Source organism: Ictalurus furcatus, chromosome 22, assembly GCF_023375685.1.
Source record: "Ictalurus furcatus strain D&B chromosome 22, Billie_1.0, whole genome shotgun sequence".
Classification (NCBI taxonomy): Eukaryota; Metazoa; Chordata; class Actinopteri; order Siluriformes; family Ictaluridae; genus Ictalurus; species Ictalurus furcatus.
This window is the reverse complement of record NC_071276.1, coordinates 14,979,703-14,997,698: the sequence shown is the minus strand read 5'-3', so window position 1 is coordinate 14,997,698 and position 17,996 is coordinate 14,979,703. Positions and strand designations below refer to the sequence as shown.

General features: G+C 38.5%; 1 protein-coding gene across 2 annotated transcripts in view; it reads left to right on the top strand.

The window, feature by feature from the left end:
* Positions 1–11,174, top strand: part of epg5 (ectopic P-granules autophagy protein 5 homolog (C. elegans)) — a 29,491-nt gene extending 18,317 nt beyond the window's left edge. For both annotated transcript variants that reach the window (XM_053654090.1, XM_053654091.1), the window contains exons 30-45: positions 77–233; positions 647–841; positions 1,344–1,557; positions 1,706–1,836; positions 2,922–3,129; positions 3,938–4,013; positions 4,118–4,221; positions 4,337–4,512; positions 4,653–4,838; positions 5,774–5,983; positions 6,087–6,231; positions 6,409–6,651; positions 6,826–7,045; positions 7,261–7,476; positions 8,306–8,420; positions 8,689–11,174. In XM_053654090.1, coding sequence (XP_053510065.1) covers positions 77–233; positions 647–841; positions 1,344–1,557; positions 1,706–1,836; positions 2,922–3,129; positions 3,938–4,013; positions 4,118–4,221; positions 4,337–4,512; positions 4,653–4,838; positions 5,774–5,983; positions 6,087–6,231; positions 6,409–6,651; positions 6,826–7,045; positions 7,261–7,476; positions 8,306–8,420; positions 8,689–8,871 — 2,779 coding nt within the window. In that variant the 3' untranslated portion in view covers positions 8,872–11,174. The remainder of the gene's footprint in view (positions 1–76; positions 234–646; positions 842–1,343; positions 1,558–1,705; positions 1,837–2,921; positions 3,130–3,937; positions 4,014–4,117; positions 4,222–4,336; positions 4,513–4,652; positions 4,839–5,773; positions 5,984–6,086; positions 6,232–6,408; positions 6,652–6,825; positions 7,046–7,260; positions 7,477–8,305; positions 8,421–8,688) is intronic.
* Positions 11,175–17,996: the final 6,822 nt, after the last annotated feature.

The window sequence follows — 17,996 nt, the reverse complement described above, 5'->3', positions numbered from 1 at the left end:
TTTCTAGATCATTGTACATTGCTTGTCATTAATAAACTTTCCCATCATACTCTTCTTTGTATTTTTCCTTCTTTAGGACCCTAGTTAATGCATACAAGTTACACCCATCGCCCGCCATGCAGAAAGTTGGCATTGCGGCCTTCTATCAGATTGTGTCTTTAATTTGTGAGGACACCCAGAGACACCCACCTACACGCCAGTTTTTCACTTCCTGTGTGGAGATCCTGGGGCAGGTCGAGTCATTTATTAAAGTAGATTTTCTGTTTACTTGCATCATGTTTTCTTTTGTCTTTTTTGAGGTTCTGCATGGCAGTAGTGACCTTACAGAAAAGCCACATGAACGTCACGTGAATTTCACACGTGGTTTTGAGACAATTCACGTCTGGACTTCTAACACATAGTGCACGTGTTTTTATTTTTCCATGTTCTTCACGTCACATGTGTTGATGGGCAATTTCATGGTGAAACACACCTTCATATTTTTCACCTAATCACATGTTACTCAGACAGTCACATGTGAAATGTGTGTGATTTATATATTTATTTTCAATAAGGCTATTCATAGTAAATTTAGTTTTAATTTCTAAATAAGTTAGCTATGTAGTAAGAATTGATTTATTAAATAGCCTGATTTTCCTGGTCCCAGGTCTTCATTAGGGACGCTCGAGCAGAATGTAAGCGCATGCTGAAGACCATCCTGCAGAACAGACGTCTGTGTAACCTGCTGTCTCCCTACTTCACTCCCAATGCATCACCTTCTGAACTGGTCTCTCTGTATGAAGAAGTGGTGACGGCTCTACACGCTGACAGTGGGGATGTCATCTTCATGCTCCTCACAAAGGTGCATCTTTTACTAATGTTCCTTTGATCTAAAGTTCTAAGAGGAACAGTTTAGAGGAGTTATTCATAAGCATTTAATTAAAAACACATTATTAAAAGCCTAATTGAGTACAGATATGTTTTATATGCATGGTGGCTTAGTGGTTAGCACGTTTGCATCACACCACCTGGGTTGAGGGTTTTGATTCCTGCCTCTGTCCTGTGTGTGTGGAGTTTGCATGTTCTCCCTGTGCTTCGGGGGTTTCCTCCGGGTACTCCGGTTTCCTCCCCCAATGCGTTGTAGGCTGATTCGCATATCTAAATTCTCTGTAGTGTGTGAATGGGCATGTGTGTGTGCGATTTTGCCCTGCGATGGATTGGCACCCCATCCAGGGTGTCCCCTGCCATGTGCCCCAAGTCCCCTGGGATCAGCTCCAGGCTCCTCGCGACCCTGTGTAGGATAAGCAGTACAGAAAATGGATGGATGGATATAACTTTCATATTCCCCTTTGTGTCTCTTCCAGTTTGACGTGATACAATGGCTCTCCGCCAGTCAACCACCATTCACTGATCGCAGTCGTCTGATAGAACTCATCCATTTGGCGCTCACAGCTTGTGGCCTGGAGCCTGAGCCTGAGGTCCTTATGCCCTTTAACCTTTTCTGTAAGCACTGGACCCAGCTGCTGGTCTACCAGTTTCCTGACCATTACAGCGACTTCCTCAGACTCTTCACACAGAGTGAGTAACCTGTACCCGGTACAGACTTGGTACGTCTCTAGATGGGATATAAATAAAGTGTAATATTGTTATAGGACAAAAGTCTACAGTTTATTTACATGTAATTTTCATTTACAAAATGAAAAACATGGGCATTCCTGTATGACAGGTAGCTCAGAGCAGCTTCTCAGCGCAGATTGCTGGAGGGCGTCCCTGAAAGTGCTTGGTTGCTCTGCTAATTGCAAAAACAAAGTGTCCAAAACATCCTCCACACATACAGTCTGTCTTTCCCCTCAACAGGTAATATACTGCACTCGCATGTATTAAATACACACAGCTCTAACCTCTGTTTTATCACAGAAAAAAAAATTATTTCAATTACTGTTAAATGATTACTATATTATTATCCCTGTGGCTGCACAAAAGTGTGAGTCAGAGCAGAATGTCCTTTTAAAACCTCTTAAGCTGGTGAGGTGTGATAATCATACAGCTCAATATCACGGTTTTCAGACAAGCAGAAAAAAGCTCCTGGCCCCAAACTCTAAAACTAATAATAATAAGGAAATTCAGCAGGCTCAATTATCTTGTAAACATGTAACCTTTTGATTGTACTTACTGATAAGTTACTGATGAATTACTCATAGATTTCTAGCTACTTATACGGATGGATGATTTTGTCTTGCAACAGTAGCTTCGATGTGAGGCATTTGCTGATGTTAGCAAGATAGCTTTTGTTTAGGAATTATAATACACGGCATACTGGTTAGCTCGGTTTGTAGGACATTGATGATCCAGTAATACTTTTAGATATGTTTCAAACTCAGCGTTAATTGCCCTGTCTGAACTGGTCTACTAAATATTTTCTTTTTCACTCCTCATAAATAGTTAACAGATTAGCTTACAAGCTGTCATTAGCATGAGGAATATTTTTAGCAATAAGATATGGAAGACTAGGCAAATAACTTTAAAATAACCTTGACAGTTTGTTGATCTAGATAGGCATTTTGAAATAAGCATCTACTTTTGAGGCACATATAAATTTAGTTAACTAGGTAACAGTAGGTAAAAGTAGTATTTTAGCAGTACTAAACTATACTAGGGATGTGTAAATAAATGAGCTTTTGGATCTGTTTTGTTTGTGTGTCTGAATCTGTAGCTCTCTGCAGAATCAGTTGTGGTTAGTGACTAAGCTAATTCTAAACTAAGTATTCTGAGCTAAGCTAAGTATTCTGAGCTAAGCTATGTATTCTGTGTATTGTGTGAAAGTATTATAACATTTCTGTGATGTCATTATGAATAAGAGTATACGTAAGTGACAGTTTGTCATTATTTTATATTTCCTTGTCATGATAATGTTAATACCAGTGATGTACTTTTCCATCCAGGTCAATGAAACAATCGAATGGCTCTCAAACTACTTTCTCAAGCTCCGTCTGTCTAAAGGAGACGTTCGCAGCTTCGGCCTCCTCTCCAAATGGAGGCCATACGTTGAGGAAGTCAGGATGTTCTGGGAGTATCTGATCGGTTACCTTATTGATCTGGAGCTGAACAACTGTAGCAAGGAGCCTGTGGGGAGTGGAAGACTGCTCAAAAGTACAAGAATGACTTAAATAAATGTGCCAATCAGAGTCTAACATGTGTTCAGGGTTGCTTTTGTGACCATTTGGAGTAATAATACTAAAGCCTTTTCACTGGACAGTATTGCTCAGTACAGTAACAAATTAAGTCTTATAGCAATTATAGGCAATAACAATTTTATCTTAAAATGAAATAATTCATTATTTTATTGATTTACCTACTGTAACATTATTTAAGATTATTTTCTATTTATTTACAATAACAATGGCCTATTTAATACACTTAGATTCCTGATAGAATGCAGTTTGGTATTCATCAGCAGAAGATCTGCAACTCCTTTATATGGGTCCCTCCATTACAACAAACCTGAATGTGTCTCATGCTCTATAAGAGAAAATATTGACAGCAAACTCATTTTTAAATAAGCTAACTCTCTCTATATTTTTGGTCAACTGAAAATACATTTCTGAATAGTTGTCGTTTTCCTACTCATTCTCGTAACTAGTCCCCACTCCACAACATCCAATGGACTCCTCCTACTTACACGAGTACAGTTATGTCATTTGAAATGAACACGAGTATTAAAAATCAAGCAGTACTTTCAGGCAAAGATCTGATAATCCTCCTTTAATAGTTTCGCAATGATGACAAAAGTTAGCTGATCAGGAATGTGTTGTGGGCTGTGGTTGCATTCATACTGTAGCTGTTCATGTTGACTGCTCTTTTGGATTACTGTTACATCCAGAATGGGAGAACTGTCTCTTTTCTTGTTGTGGTAATGCCTTGTTTTAATGTGTACTCTATAATGTATCTCTTATTGCAGCTCTTGAGGAACTCTATGCGAAGATGACTAAACTCTTTAGTCCTTGGATGTTGGTTCTGGACACAGATGATGCGAGGTACGCTCCACTCCTGCTTACTCATAGTGTTGCATAAGTGTTCACAGACAAAAAAAAAATACAATGACTGTATTTGATGATTTTTTTTTTTTTTAACAACATAGCAACCCTCGCTGTTCTCCCTGGCTTGAATCAGATACAACAGTAGCTGTCAGTCTGGTCAGCCTATACACAAAACTAACTGTGACCTTGCATGACAAATTCAAAGGTAAGGGTGTTCTGGTCAGTCTAATGGTGTACCAAGTGTATCAAAAAAATATACCTTGTGTTTTAAATTCAAAACAGAGTAGCACTAATTGTAACTCGCTTTATTATTTGATCAGATTGCCTGTTGCCAGGACAAAAAGGTGCCCTGTGGCTTCATCTCATGCATTACTGCAAGAGCTGCACCTCTCCAAAAATGCCAGAATATCTTCTGTATAATTATCACACCGAGTACAGCCAGCTGCCCTGGAAAGATCTTTATCCAGACCAGACCCTCATGAACCAGTTCTTCAATGTAAGAGGCCTCTACATACTGCACACACACACACATCAGAGCATACAGGGTTTGAAAGTATCATAGACTTGGGCATGAATGTTATACACGATTTACATAATGTTTAACTCTCGTTCTAAGCCTCATTTTGTCTCCTCCAGGTGGAAAGAGGAAGCCCGAAGAGCTGTTTCCTTTTCATGGGTGAAGTTCTTTGTAAAGTCAACTGGATCAGCGTGTTAAGTGATGCCCTGAGCCCACAGCCTAATCCCAGTGCCCACATGATGGTGGTCTATCTTCTTTACCTGATGGTCTTCTTAGCCAAAGAGGACCAACTTATTAGCAAACCTGTGAGTGTTCCCATTCATGTAAAAGTTTTTAATCACATTGTGAAAAATCATCCCTTTAAATAGACTTCTAGACAATCGGTTCATTTTTAGTTTGAATGCATGATTGCAAAGTTAAAATCATGCAAAGGTACATTTTTGGGGGGTTGTTCTTTAATTTATTTATTAATTAATTAATGGGGGGGGGCATAAGCATAACTTATGATTTCTGATTTGACAATGATTTGATTATAGTTGAGAAACTATAATCATATTGTAGCATTACATTACGTAGAATAAAGCGAGGCTTTATACCGGCTGAAGTTTTTATTACAACGGCTGATTTAATCAGCCCGCAGGAAAGTTTAAGACTTCCACAGCATCCATCATTCAAATTGGCTAAAGTGTTTAAAAAATGGTGTGGATTTAAACGCTGGTTAGGGTGTGCATCAGATGACTGAAAACGTGTTAGAAACACTTTCCATGTGAATTGGCCTCGTGTCTCATTCATCATGCAGAGGTGTGTGTTTGTGTTTTGGGGTTTTTTTGGGCCATCATCTTTACTATCCCCAGCATTATTAAAAACAAAAATATTTATGACTGTTGAACAGGGCACTGGTAATTATGTCATGCATATCATAGCTGTTTATTAATTAATGATACATATGATAATGATACTCGATAATAACATCCAGAAAAGCCATCAGAGAAGTATTATTTAGGAAAATGCATACATTGAGTTGCTTTCTTTACTGTCAGTTAATGATCCTCGGCTAGCACTTCCACTTGTAACCTTTTACACATTCTAGATTTTCTACTGTAAAAAAACAAGATGTTATATTTCATCGAAAATTCGCTTAGAATTGAGTTAGCTTTGATATTTCCAACTGAAAAAAGTATGGGACACTATGCTCTAGTTCAGTTTTTCCCCACCTTTTTTTTTTAAATGTTCTCTGCAGGATTCCCCTCTTTTGAGTCTCCTTGGCCTGTCAACATCTCTGCCCTGGCACCTAGTAGATATCTCCTCGTATGAAAATGTCACAGGCTATGTAAGCACACACTACCAAGCTTCCCTTGTTCTCAGCCAAGAGACGCCTTCACAATTAGTAGTCAAACTCCTCAAGATGGCTGCCGGCTTTGGATCCACCTTAGATGGATTGCATCACAAGGTTAGCATTATTTATTACAAGTTATATAAACACTTAAGCCTTTTTTTTTTCCTTTTTCCGTTTGTTTTTGTGAACTGGTTGCACTATTCACTTTTTCTGTTAGGACATGACTTTAAAGTGCCAAGCATTCCTCCATCTGATGGTGCAGTTTCTGACTTCTCTGGATCAGAATGGTAAAATCAGTCTGGCCTCACTAGAAACAGAGATGGAGAAGCTATTGGAGTGTATTGTTCTTTTTAACCCACCTGGTAAGAGCGTACTGCTTTCCTTTGGATTTAACAGGGGTTCAGGGGTTATCAAGTGTCATAGTCCAGTATTACTTTGTATTTACTTTAATGAGAATTTCATAATATTTAACACATTGAATTCATTCATTCTTGAGGCCCCGCTTACAGCATCATTATTATTTTACTTTATTCCATCAGAAACGGACCTTCAGCAGAGACACATGGCCACCTGCAGTCTGTTTGCTGAGATGTTGACTCTAATGAATGGCGCAAGTGTATCAACAGCAGAGCAGCTTGGCACTAAACTTCATTCCTGGGTAGAGAAACGGGCTCGAAGTCCTCTGGTGTTGCCTCTACTCACTGCTGCCTGCAGATGTCTGGCCTCTGTACGCCATATGGCTCGCACCACTGAGGCCTGCATATTGTCCTACTTCACTGATGGTAATTTTCTCCAAACACTGAGAAATATTGTCTCTTTAACACTTACGCCATTTAGGTGTTGAGACTAAATGACTTTAGTTTTAGTTATAAAACATATATGGAAAGTCTCATAGCCAGTGACATAGCCATATTTTCTCAAATTTGGTCATTCCTAATTTATCGGATCTCTCTCAGGTGGCTGTGTGGATCAGTACTCTGGCTGGGGGCCTATTCTGGTTTCTCTCCAAGTTCCTGAACTCACTGTGGAGGACTTTATCCAGGAGAGTCTGGCACTCGGCAGTTACCTCACACTCTACGTCTACATCCTTCAAAAGCTCAACATGGAGCAGACTCTGCTCAATGAGAAGAAGACTTTGATGCTGCTTAACTCCTGGATCAACCAAGTTTTTCCAAAGTAACTTTATGTTCATCTTTGTTTGATATAGACCAGTGCAAGTTTTTAAGCCTTTGTTAGTTACCATGTGAGTCTCTGTGTGTGTTTTTAGTATCGTATGCACATATAGTATGCATCTGTGATTTGTGATGTAAAGAATTTTTTAAAATTCCATATAACGCACAGTACATAAAGATACGTGTGATGAGGGTATAATTGTATATACGTTATTACAGCAGTCCAGCAGATGAAGCCAAGGTGTTTCTGTGGTGGCACAAAGCCTTGCACCTGCTACAGGTTCAGGTGGATCAGGGGGACCCGTGTGGACTAGACACTCTGGTGCTCTCCATGATATCCTTTCAGAATCACCTGGCCCAACTGGGAGAGGAGCGGCTCAACTCGGGCATCCTGGGAGTCATCGGCCTCGGACGCAAGTCACCGCTCTCCAACAGGCAAGATGTGTTTTACTACAGTCATGTAGCATAGCAACATTACTACATTACGTTACGTTGCTTTTGTAAATAGAAGTGCCTTTCATGCTCCTTTTGTAGGGATCGTATAGGGATCATATTAAAAATAAATGTGACGATCCAGATTATTTTTATTTTTTCATTGAAAAATAATAAAGCAAACAAAACATAGACTGCGTTCGAAATCGTGTACTGTGACAGTACCTACTGCTCAGTCGTTGTATTGCATGTACTGATCAGTGTAAGTGTGTAGTATGAATACAATCTGGACATAGTACATCCGCTATGTTGGCGTTGTCATATGACCTATAACTTGAAAAGATCCGATGCGCTGTCTTCCGCCATTTTTGTTTCTGACAGCTCTTCCGCTCCAGTCCCGTTGCCTTATGGGATAGCGCAGTGTCCATTGCTTCCATACTACAGAATCTCGGCAGAAGCAGAAGGTCATCTGGGAATTTCTCGCCTACAGTTTTATGAATACTGAGAATTCAGACACACTACTCCTTTTGCGTCCTGTTTTTTCGCCTACTGTATAGTAAGGTAGTTGGGATATTCGGATGCATCCGTACTTAAGTCATGGAAAATATCACGAGTTTGATAGAGAGAGATACTCAAATTTGGTGCTTTGTGTAATGTTTGTAGAGTTTGAGAGTGAAATCAGCTGAACGAAAACAAAATGATAGCAGTTTGACGTGTCTCTAAACGGCATGCTTAAGGTTTAGAGTAGGTTTGAGTAAATCTGGTGGTCACTCTCTAGAGCAAATGTACATAAATGCTTGATATGGTTTGACTGGTTTCATGTCCATTACAGGTTTCGGGTTGTTGCTCGTAGCATGTCAGCGTTCCTCCTGGTGCAGGTGCCTTCAGAAAGCCAGTTACGCATCCACGCAGGAACAGAACTCCAGCTCTCCTCCAAGGCCCAACAGGTAAGAGCTTCAGGTTAGGGCGGTGGATAGGCAAAGGTGCAATAAGTACATTTTTATGTATATTTTATACAATAATATGGTTTTTAGTAGTTTTATGCTTCATTCCGTTTACTTACTTTTCTTTAACTTTATACATTGTGATATTTACGACTACTGTTTACACCAAAGTGAAGAACACAGTCAGAGCAAGCTGTTATTTATATTGATTAACATCTATTAGTGAAATTTGAGAAGTTCATATTCTCAGGGACGATTTTTGCATCCTCAGGCTGTGACGTTGCTGGAGGCTATGTCAAGCAATAAGCAGTATTCGGAGCTGCAGCAGACCTTGAGCCAAGTCTGTCAGTTCATTAAGTACCCGGGTCACTGCCTGCGTGACAGCAAAAGCCTTTTATCCCTGCTCATCAACTCGCTGTACCCAGGTCTCCATTACCTGGACATCATGCGCTAGCAAGGCCTGAATCACAGACTTCTCAACCGAGATGCTACACCAGTTGCGTTAAAATGCACTGGAGAATGAGCACAACAGACTGAAATTAAGATCATTTGTGCTTTTCTAGGGTTCTTACCTGAAAATATTGCCTGAAACAAAGATTTGTGACATTTTATGGAATGCAGTGCCAAAGAGAAGCTTTGACAGTCATGACTTCAGGTCTATAAGGTAATCCAGATGTGTGTAATGTTGTTTCACACTCCCCTGCCTTTCTCTGATGTTGTGTCATCATAGTCTTTTTTTTTATCATTATTTAGTTTAAATCAGCCAATGTCAAAACAGTTCTCAAGCCTTATCTGAACGTTAGTTATAATGGAGAGAAAAGATCCAGACATATTCTACAAGACCTTAAATTCTTTACTACACACCATCAGTATTTAGTATGGCCATTTTCCTGCGGTCAGACGGACAAAGTCGAGAAAGTAAATATGTATGATTTTCTCTGTCAATCAGACCCATGAGTTACATTTGATATAAGTGTGTAAGACAGATGGAATCGTAGCATGCGAAATTGCATCTTCATGTTTGAATCACTGTCTAATGCTGTGATTTTGGGCCAAATGAATGCCAAACCTGGCCTGGCAGTCGTAGTGACAATCCCAAAACTGGAAAATATGACTTACTAAAAATGCAGGTCCATGAAACGCAAGTAACAGATTTCAAAATGTGCTCCACATTCAACTCTAGTGTGAGATATATGTACAGTCGTTGATCTTAATCTAACATTTTCTAGGTTTATATGCTCCGTTTTATTAGGTATTTTGGTGAGGATTTCACTGGTTCCATAGAAGCATGAAGGACATACTAGATCACATGCATAAATGAAGTGAAACAAGTTACCTCTTATAACGTGCCTGTTTCACGTTCAGATTTAATTTAGCTCTTATTCCGAATGTTTCGTAAAACCTTACAGTTTGTAGACAGTGAATACTAAACTATTTCTCAAGTTGTGTGGCATAAACAGTATTTATCATTCAGATCTGTAGTGATAGAGAGAAGCCTGCGAGGATATGGTGAGGTCTGAAATAACTTCTAATCCTCTATTCCCTCTCTTGAACATACTTATTTTTGCCACATGATTAATTTAGTATGCACTTTAAAGACTTGGGAATCATCGCATGTTTGCTGAACGCAGTCAGAAGTTCATTCAGATGTCATGAAGGTTTTTAGGTCATGTTTTAATAACGTTTCCGTTTAGTTTTTAGAGACTTGGATATATTTTATTTAAAACATTCATAATTGGAATTCAAAGATAGTTTATGTTTATGCTGGTGCACTTTTACGTTTGATGTGTTGTACTTGCTTGAGTGAACCGAGACAAAAAAAAATTGCAACATGGAGAAACCGTGAAATTCTAAGGATGGAAAAGTCCTTTAGGTTTGTCAATTCACACAGAATCCAGGATACTGCAGAGCCCTTGAGAGTTCATGAAATGTATGTCCGATTTATTGATCACAAGACATACTGTCAAGGTCCGATTTATTTATTTTTTTCTCTGAGCTTTCAATTTGACATAGTGCCCATGTTTGGGATCATTTGTGCTCTCGTCTGAGGAAAAGGTGCCCATGGTTTAATGGATAAACTGATCTAGCAGGTTACAGTTTAAAGTTTAAGTAAGTTGAGTTCTACTTAAAGTCTCAGTTATAGATAAAGTTTCTTTAATTGAAGTGTGCTTTGGGATACAGATGTGTTCCAGAGACATATTGGGAGTGATAGGATTGTAACAAGAACACAGTGTTTTCCACAGGTCCATTGTAAACCTGCTGGAGGGCTGGAAGTGCTGCAGGAACAAGTCAAATGTCCTGAAGTGTATATATAAGCCATGTGTTGAACAGTAAGGATTTTAAGGCTTTTAATCGTGTAAAGGACTTTATTGTCATGAAAACTCAGAATTGGATCAAGTCACTTAATTTATAGTAAAATAGCAAGGAAGGATTGCTGTTAGTTTAATAACTTACTCTTGATAGTAAAGTAAAACATTTATGCTTATTATCCTAGCAATAATGCCATTGGAGGAAATAAAAAATGTCTTAGTGTGTCTCTGTAATGCATCTCCATGCAGAAGCACACTTTATTTAAATGATGTCCTCATAGCACATATATATACACATCTATATGTATAGCTTAAAATGCACACTATTAAATACAGTAAATTGTATTTGTTTTCTACAGTCCTCTCCAAAACTATGGGAACGGCAAGTCCAGATTAAAAAAGATGAATATGAGAAGAGAGTTTAGAATTTCAGATTTCAGAAACCCCCTGAAACAAACAACAACTGAAAGAGGCTGCAGTAAAAGCCTGGAAAAGCATTACAAAAAGCAAAAAAACAACAATTTGGTGATGTCAATGAGTCACAGGCTTGATGCAGATATTGCAAGCAAGGGATATGCAACCAAATATTAAGTGTTATTTACTTCAAGATTTATCTGTTCCTATACTTTTGCTCGACCTAAATATTGGGTGGTCTGATACAAAAGGTTCTATGTTTTATGTTGTTTACACATCTAGATGTAAATACCAGGAAATAAAAGCTGAAATCCTAAACTCTTGTCTCATATCTATCTTTTGATCTCAAACCCAAATGTCTGTGGTGTATAGCACAGACATATAGTTTCAGAGGGGACTGTATATGCTGACATGCAGCAAATATATTTGGAAATTTAGTACCAAGACCTGACACAAATATTGCACAATATATCTTTTGGGTTTAAAGAATCTATTCTACTTCTATTATAGAGGCGTAATGATCCGTTTTTTTGTCGCCTCTCCAGGGCTCTGTAGGACACTCGGATGAAACTGGGTACACATTGTCACTGTATGTGACTTGTTTTATTTTGCCATGACTTTTGTCCTGAAACTAAGTCATGTGAGCAAGTTGTAAATTGCTAATGTAAAAGTGAATAGTCTTAGACCATGTCTCTGAATGTCTATAATAAAAACATAAAGAACTTCTTTTCGTTTTTTCTGTCATGAGTGCTATAACCAGTGGTGGAAATGAACGCGATACACTGGAGGGGGACTCTAGTTGCCCAACTCTGCCCAATTAACTGTCTCTCTCTCTCTCCTTTAAACTCTTCTCTCTCTTTCTTGCCTTTTTTTGACCATCAACAAAAATAACAGTGACAGCCTGTGTCAGTGCAATAAAAAAAGCCCATAGTGGCTTGAGAATCTGCATAAGTGACAGCTAAAACACTTTACAAACAGTAAATATCTCTCTATATAACTAGTGACCAAGTTTCTATGTGTAATAAACATGTAGGCTAACATAACTGTGGATATAATACTTAGCAAGCTATGATCGTGAAAATAAATTAAGCTGAATAAGGGCGTTCAAACTAGATTAAACCTGGATCATTTCAGGTACGTGCACACAGCTTTATCCATATCAAAGTTTCCACTATCACATCTGTTAAAGTAAGTGTTTCTATTAAGATTTTCTACTCGGTTAAAATTCCATTAACTTCCCTGAAGTGGTGTGATCGGTCCTGTGAGGACACGCGCTGATAGAGAAGCGTTACTATTGGCTGCAGATGTAGGTATTATGACCAATCATGACAGTCAACATTGTCAACACACGCAGAATATACACGCTAGGCTTATGTGCAGAGCTCGCATTTACGCGAGAAACTTGCTTTCATAGGCTTTCGAGTGATTAAAAGATAGAAACCCTCTTCATTTCCCGGAAAAAAATTTAGCCAGTTTGAACTGGAACGCCGTCCCTCCTTGAAATTTACTCCCTGGATTGAGTCGTCCATGCATATCCAATTTCCATCCCTGACTATAACCATTCACTTGAAATGTATACGTACATTCGAAAACATTTCAAGGTAAATCTTGTTAACATTAACTAAAGTCAACAGAAAAGTTGCAGTCATGGTCGGTGTATTGTAAATAGTATTTAGGGTATTGTGACATATCTGCAATTCATTTGCATTGCTGTCTATCCTGTTAATAGCGTATGAAAAGGTGATGTATTTTGTATATGAGCTGGTGGGATACACATAAAGCATAAATGTCCATTAGGCCATTGTTAAATGTGGTGAAGTGGAGGAGCCAGGAACCTCATCATCAATACTTCAGTTTTGCTTAAAGATTATTCCTATCTCTACAGTGCTAAGGTTGGTTAATGGTTCTTACTCACAAGCAGTCTGAGAGTTGGGTTGAATTATGAAGTCAAAATATAGACAATGGTGATGAATATCCAGCCAAGCTCCTGGTAGAGGGGGGAAAAAGAAATGCGTAGAGATGCCAGGTTCGCTGTCTTGCTGTGGTTGCTACGGTGATATGAATGACTGCAGTCCAGCATAAACTAGACATGCCTGGTATTGTTGAATCACTACAGAGACATCCAATAAATTAAATCTGCACTTCATACCATTAGTCGGATGGCTTTATGCTGTTTCTTAAAATGTCACAGTAAACCTTTAATAATCTGCAGACATGGTGACTTTAAAATCGTATCTCGTATCTCCCAGATGTGAAGGCGTATAAGGCTGATAAGGGGCACCTGATAACACATCTCAGAGACTGCTTCGACAGATGGATATTTCTCTGAATGCCCATTTACATTATTCACAGGCTCAGAAATCTCGTCTTTGGGAAGTTATGTGATGCAGACTGCACCCCCACCTTCTCTGTTGCTATGGTTATCTCAAAAAAAAATTTACAAGCAGACAGCAGATGGGAGAGTGTGATGAACGTCCAGGATCTGTTCTTTTTCACTGTCGTGGCTGTCTTCACTTGTGACTCAGCTCGACGTGTGAAGTCGAAAGCTCAGTCTAACACCTTTAACAACCTGCAACGTGTGAGACCCAAACATTTAAACACATTATGGTCATCTGCTACGCAATACAATAGCTCAGTTTTGGTGTGTACTGGTGAGATATGGCCTTAACAGTTAAGATTGTGTGAATGTCCACTGCATGGCAACAGTCGGAAAAAAACATGTTTATATATCTAAATTATATCCAAAAATGTGTGTGTGAGATTGTGCCCTGCGAAGGGTTGGCACCCTGTCCAAGTTGTCCCTCATGCCCAGAGTCCCTTGGGATAGGCTCCAGGTTCCCCATGATGGATGGATCTCCGTAACATTCTAATTAATACAGCTTGTTTTTATTTTGTAGTTAAACAGCTTAAAGATTACACTGACCTAAACACCAGTAAATTTGCATTGGCATAGTCAACAATATTTAAAGACATCTACCTGAAGCCCCCATATAATGATATAGAGAACCATTTGCTCTTATCAGAGAGAAAATCCATTGTTTTGGGGTGTCTAATGTGAAACCGACATTTTCCTTTTGTACCAGAGTGTAGTATCCAGGGGTTTGCTCTAAATCCCATACATTGGATTCCCCTTGAATCCAATGAGGCTTGAGGGAATGAGGTTTTCATTTGTATGTGCAAGGCAGTGCTTCTCTAACATCTCCTCAGCAACGGCCCTGTGGAAGCAGCAGTAGTGCAATACTGAGCTCTGTCCCTATTTGAACTATGAAAGTTCATGTCACTCCGCAAAGGCAAAGTCCTTAAAAGAAATAAGTAAAATTATTTAAAATATTTTTAATTTATTGAAATAATCTAATATAATTGGGCCGGAAGATATATCACTATAATTAAGCACTCTGGGCACATCACATATTTATGTTTTACAGTTTTACCATCTAAGACTAAACCCATGCCATAAATCTGTGAATCATTAAAGATTTCTTTACTGGAGTGCATTTTAACAGCCAAAGATCTCTGTGGTCTATAGATGTAATAGATAATTCTGATGAGCTGGAGTAGCTTTATTACACTTCTAATAAAATACACATGTATAGCAGGGGCAGCAATTCCGGATCCAGGAGCACAGTTTGTTGGTTTCCTTCTTCAAAGTCACCCCACTGAATTTACAGGATAAGTACCAGGCTTACTCTGAGTGTTGAACAGGGAAATCACCAATCTGTGAAAGTCTCTGGCCTTCCAAGACTGGAATGTATGCCATGATCTTTGAAAATGAGCTGCCAGTGGGTTTCTGATGAATCTGTTCTTAATTTAGTCTGGCGGTGAAGTTTAGCAGATTTTCATGATTAACCCTTCTGGGGGGAAAAAACCAATAGAAACCATCACAGACATTCTAATGGTTTCTACTACAAATACCATTACAAACCACCAGCTAACCATTACAAATACCATTATTGGTCCTTAATAGTATCCACTACTAGACATAACATGCCATCAATAGACGGCAACAAATTACCAGTAGAGACCCACAGGGACCATTACAGTTTCCATTCAAACCAATGCAATTCCCATTATAACCATTAAAACCATTACAAATTCTATGAGGATTTCTATTGTTTTGGCTTTTTTAATCAGGGAAGTTGTTAAAGCTAATGAGTAGTGATCCATCCACATTTTTTATTTCACTACAAGCACTTGACAGCAGACATATGGAATCACTTGGCAAAGTTCTTCAAGGTCGGCAAGTGACAATGTGGATGTAAAGAAGGTTTCTGAGTCATATGCTTGGTTTAATAGAAGGAAAATACCTTGTAAATTACTTTTGTGTATTTGTTGACTAGGTGTACTCAGACTTTCCGTTCGCACTTTACTGGTTTGCTTCATCAACATATCAGAGGCTTATGTCTTCTAGGAATATCCGTCCGGTAGAATTAGCGCATGATCAAATGGAATCCAAAATAGCAACGTGATTGGATCATTCAGCACATGGCTTAATGACTTTAATAGGTTTTCATTACTAAGAAAATATTTGTAAAGCTGATTCTGTTTCTTTCTTTTCATCAAGCCTATTGTATATTTTTATTATACTCATTGTATCGTAATGTAATGTCTCAATGACTGTGTTGCAAAATCTTCTTATTGGATATTCAGTCAAGTGGAAGCTGGCAGCTTGGATATCTGCAACAGGGAAGAGCCAGAATTTAAAGATAGCACTGCCTAGTGTCATTATTCATTTAGGAAATGTAGTGACGACTTATGATGATGGGGCTGCACCTGCTATGTCTCTTTTTTGAGTGTGTAGTGGCTATAACTGATCTGCCCTGAGCTTAAACTCAATGAGTCTCGCTTGTTTTCTTTTTCATAAGTTGTTACTGGCAGAAAAATCAGTTTTCATATTATTCACTGTGCTAATTGGGTGTGAGCTATCTAGCTTATCACCCATAGTGTGTCTGTCTCTCTCTCTCTCTCTCTCTATCTCTCACACACACACACACACACACACACACACGAACACTTAGGTCACTATGTTAGACGCGGGGGATGAGAGAAATAGGAGAGATGGAGGAAACACTGGATATCATACGCCTACTATCCATCCTAGAAAAATCCCATAGCAAAAAAAATGAAGTTTTGGATAGTATCCATCAAATCTTAGACTAGAATGTTCCTAAGCATGGTACATTGTTTATTCCATGAAGATGTACCATTATTTAGGTTAGCAGAAAATACAATCTTTTGTTAGAGGTTTAGAATTTAATTAATAATCAGATTTTTCTACACTCATCCATGTAATCCTCGATTGGACACACAATCACGTATCCTTGCAACGGTAATGAGAGTTTTTACACGTCTGCGCATATCACTACTATCTTCTCTCCATCCCTCATGAACACCTGATCTGCTTCTGACCTTTAGTCTCAATAAAATTTGTTGGGAGTCATTTTGTCTTTACTGCAGTGATGGATTGTTTTGCACATTACCACCTGTTTGTTGTTGTTCATGACACATGTGGATCATGCATGTGTATGACATTATGCAGGTCATTTCAGGGCAGAGGCATACCAGTGAGTCACTCATGAGGAATTAATTCATGAATTAATGCTGTGAAAGCGGAATCACACACACGCAGTGCTATCTACCTACATGTTTAACATAAATCAGGGATTAATCAGCAATTAAGTGGGTTTTTTAAAAAAGTTTTATATATCAGAAAATTGATTTAAAATAAACTTTTCACCTTACAGCAGACAGGCGTGGCTGATGGTAAGTCATTTATGGGGAAATTCACGATGTTTGTGGTGCATACGATGACCACTGAGGGTCAATTGAAATGGAAAGTTTCTGAATATTTGAATTTCTGAATATTAAAATAGCTATAATGTACATTTTCCCTTCCTGAAATATGCTAAACCTGTATGTATACGAGAATATATGTATATATATGTATATGAGAAGCTTCACTGACTACTATTAAGTTGGCAGTTTACTGTTATATAGATTCTCAGTCTTAGTCCTGGGGATCCCATGAGCTAGGATTGAAAAATAAATATATATATATATTAAATTGCAAGTTAGGTGGTCACTAGGTCTGAAACAGAGAAACAGTCTCAGAAGTGTGATTTTATGAAATGTAAGCAAGTAAAGAGTAAATGTCGTCCCACATCATCATGCTCAATGGTTTAGTTTGTTCTTTTAAAAACTTCCTTGAATCTTACTCATAATATAAGACTAAACTGAGGTTAACAGAGAAACTGAAATTTAAATTGTTCATTTTTATCACGTTCATCAAGATATGACACCTACCACCTGTGAAGAGTAAAAGCTAACTGCCTGGCTATCTACCTTCTTCTGCATACATCAGCTCACAGACACCCATGATTGGCTAGTGTCCCTGTGATTGACAGGGGACAGACAGTATGCCATCCCTCCCACCCAGAGAGCACAGACAGGTTTGTTCTCTTGGTTCCTGGCGACAGATGGCTGTGGTTTCAACCTCAACAATCTTCAATAGGACAAAGGCTTTTCTCTTGCGTTGCTTGGGAATAATATGATCAATTGTATTTCCAAAAACTGTTCACTAGCGAATTTTGCTCCAAAATGTCTTTATACCATGCTGATCACAGTGAATTACCAACTATCCTACATTTTTAAACAGGTTGCATGACTTTTATTGACGTGTTTGCATGACTCTTACAGTACATTCTGAAGTAGTGTTTTCTGATAAAGAAGTATCGTACTAGGTTAAAGATTTTGATACCTGCAACTCTAAACAAATAGCACTTACACCCAACATTTCTTATGATGAGCCCAAAAGTCTACCTAAAACTTTCCTTTCTTTGAAGAGCTGTACACAGCATAA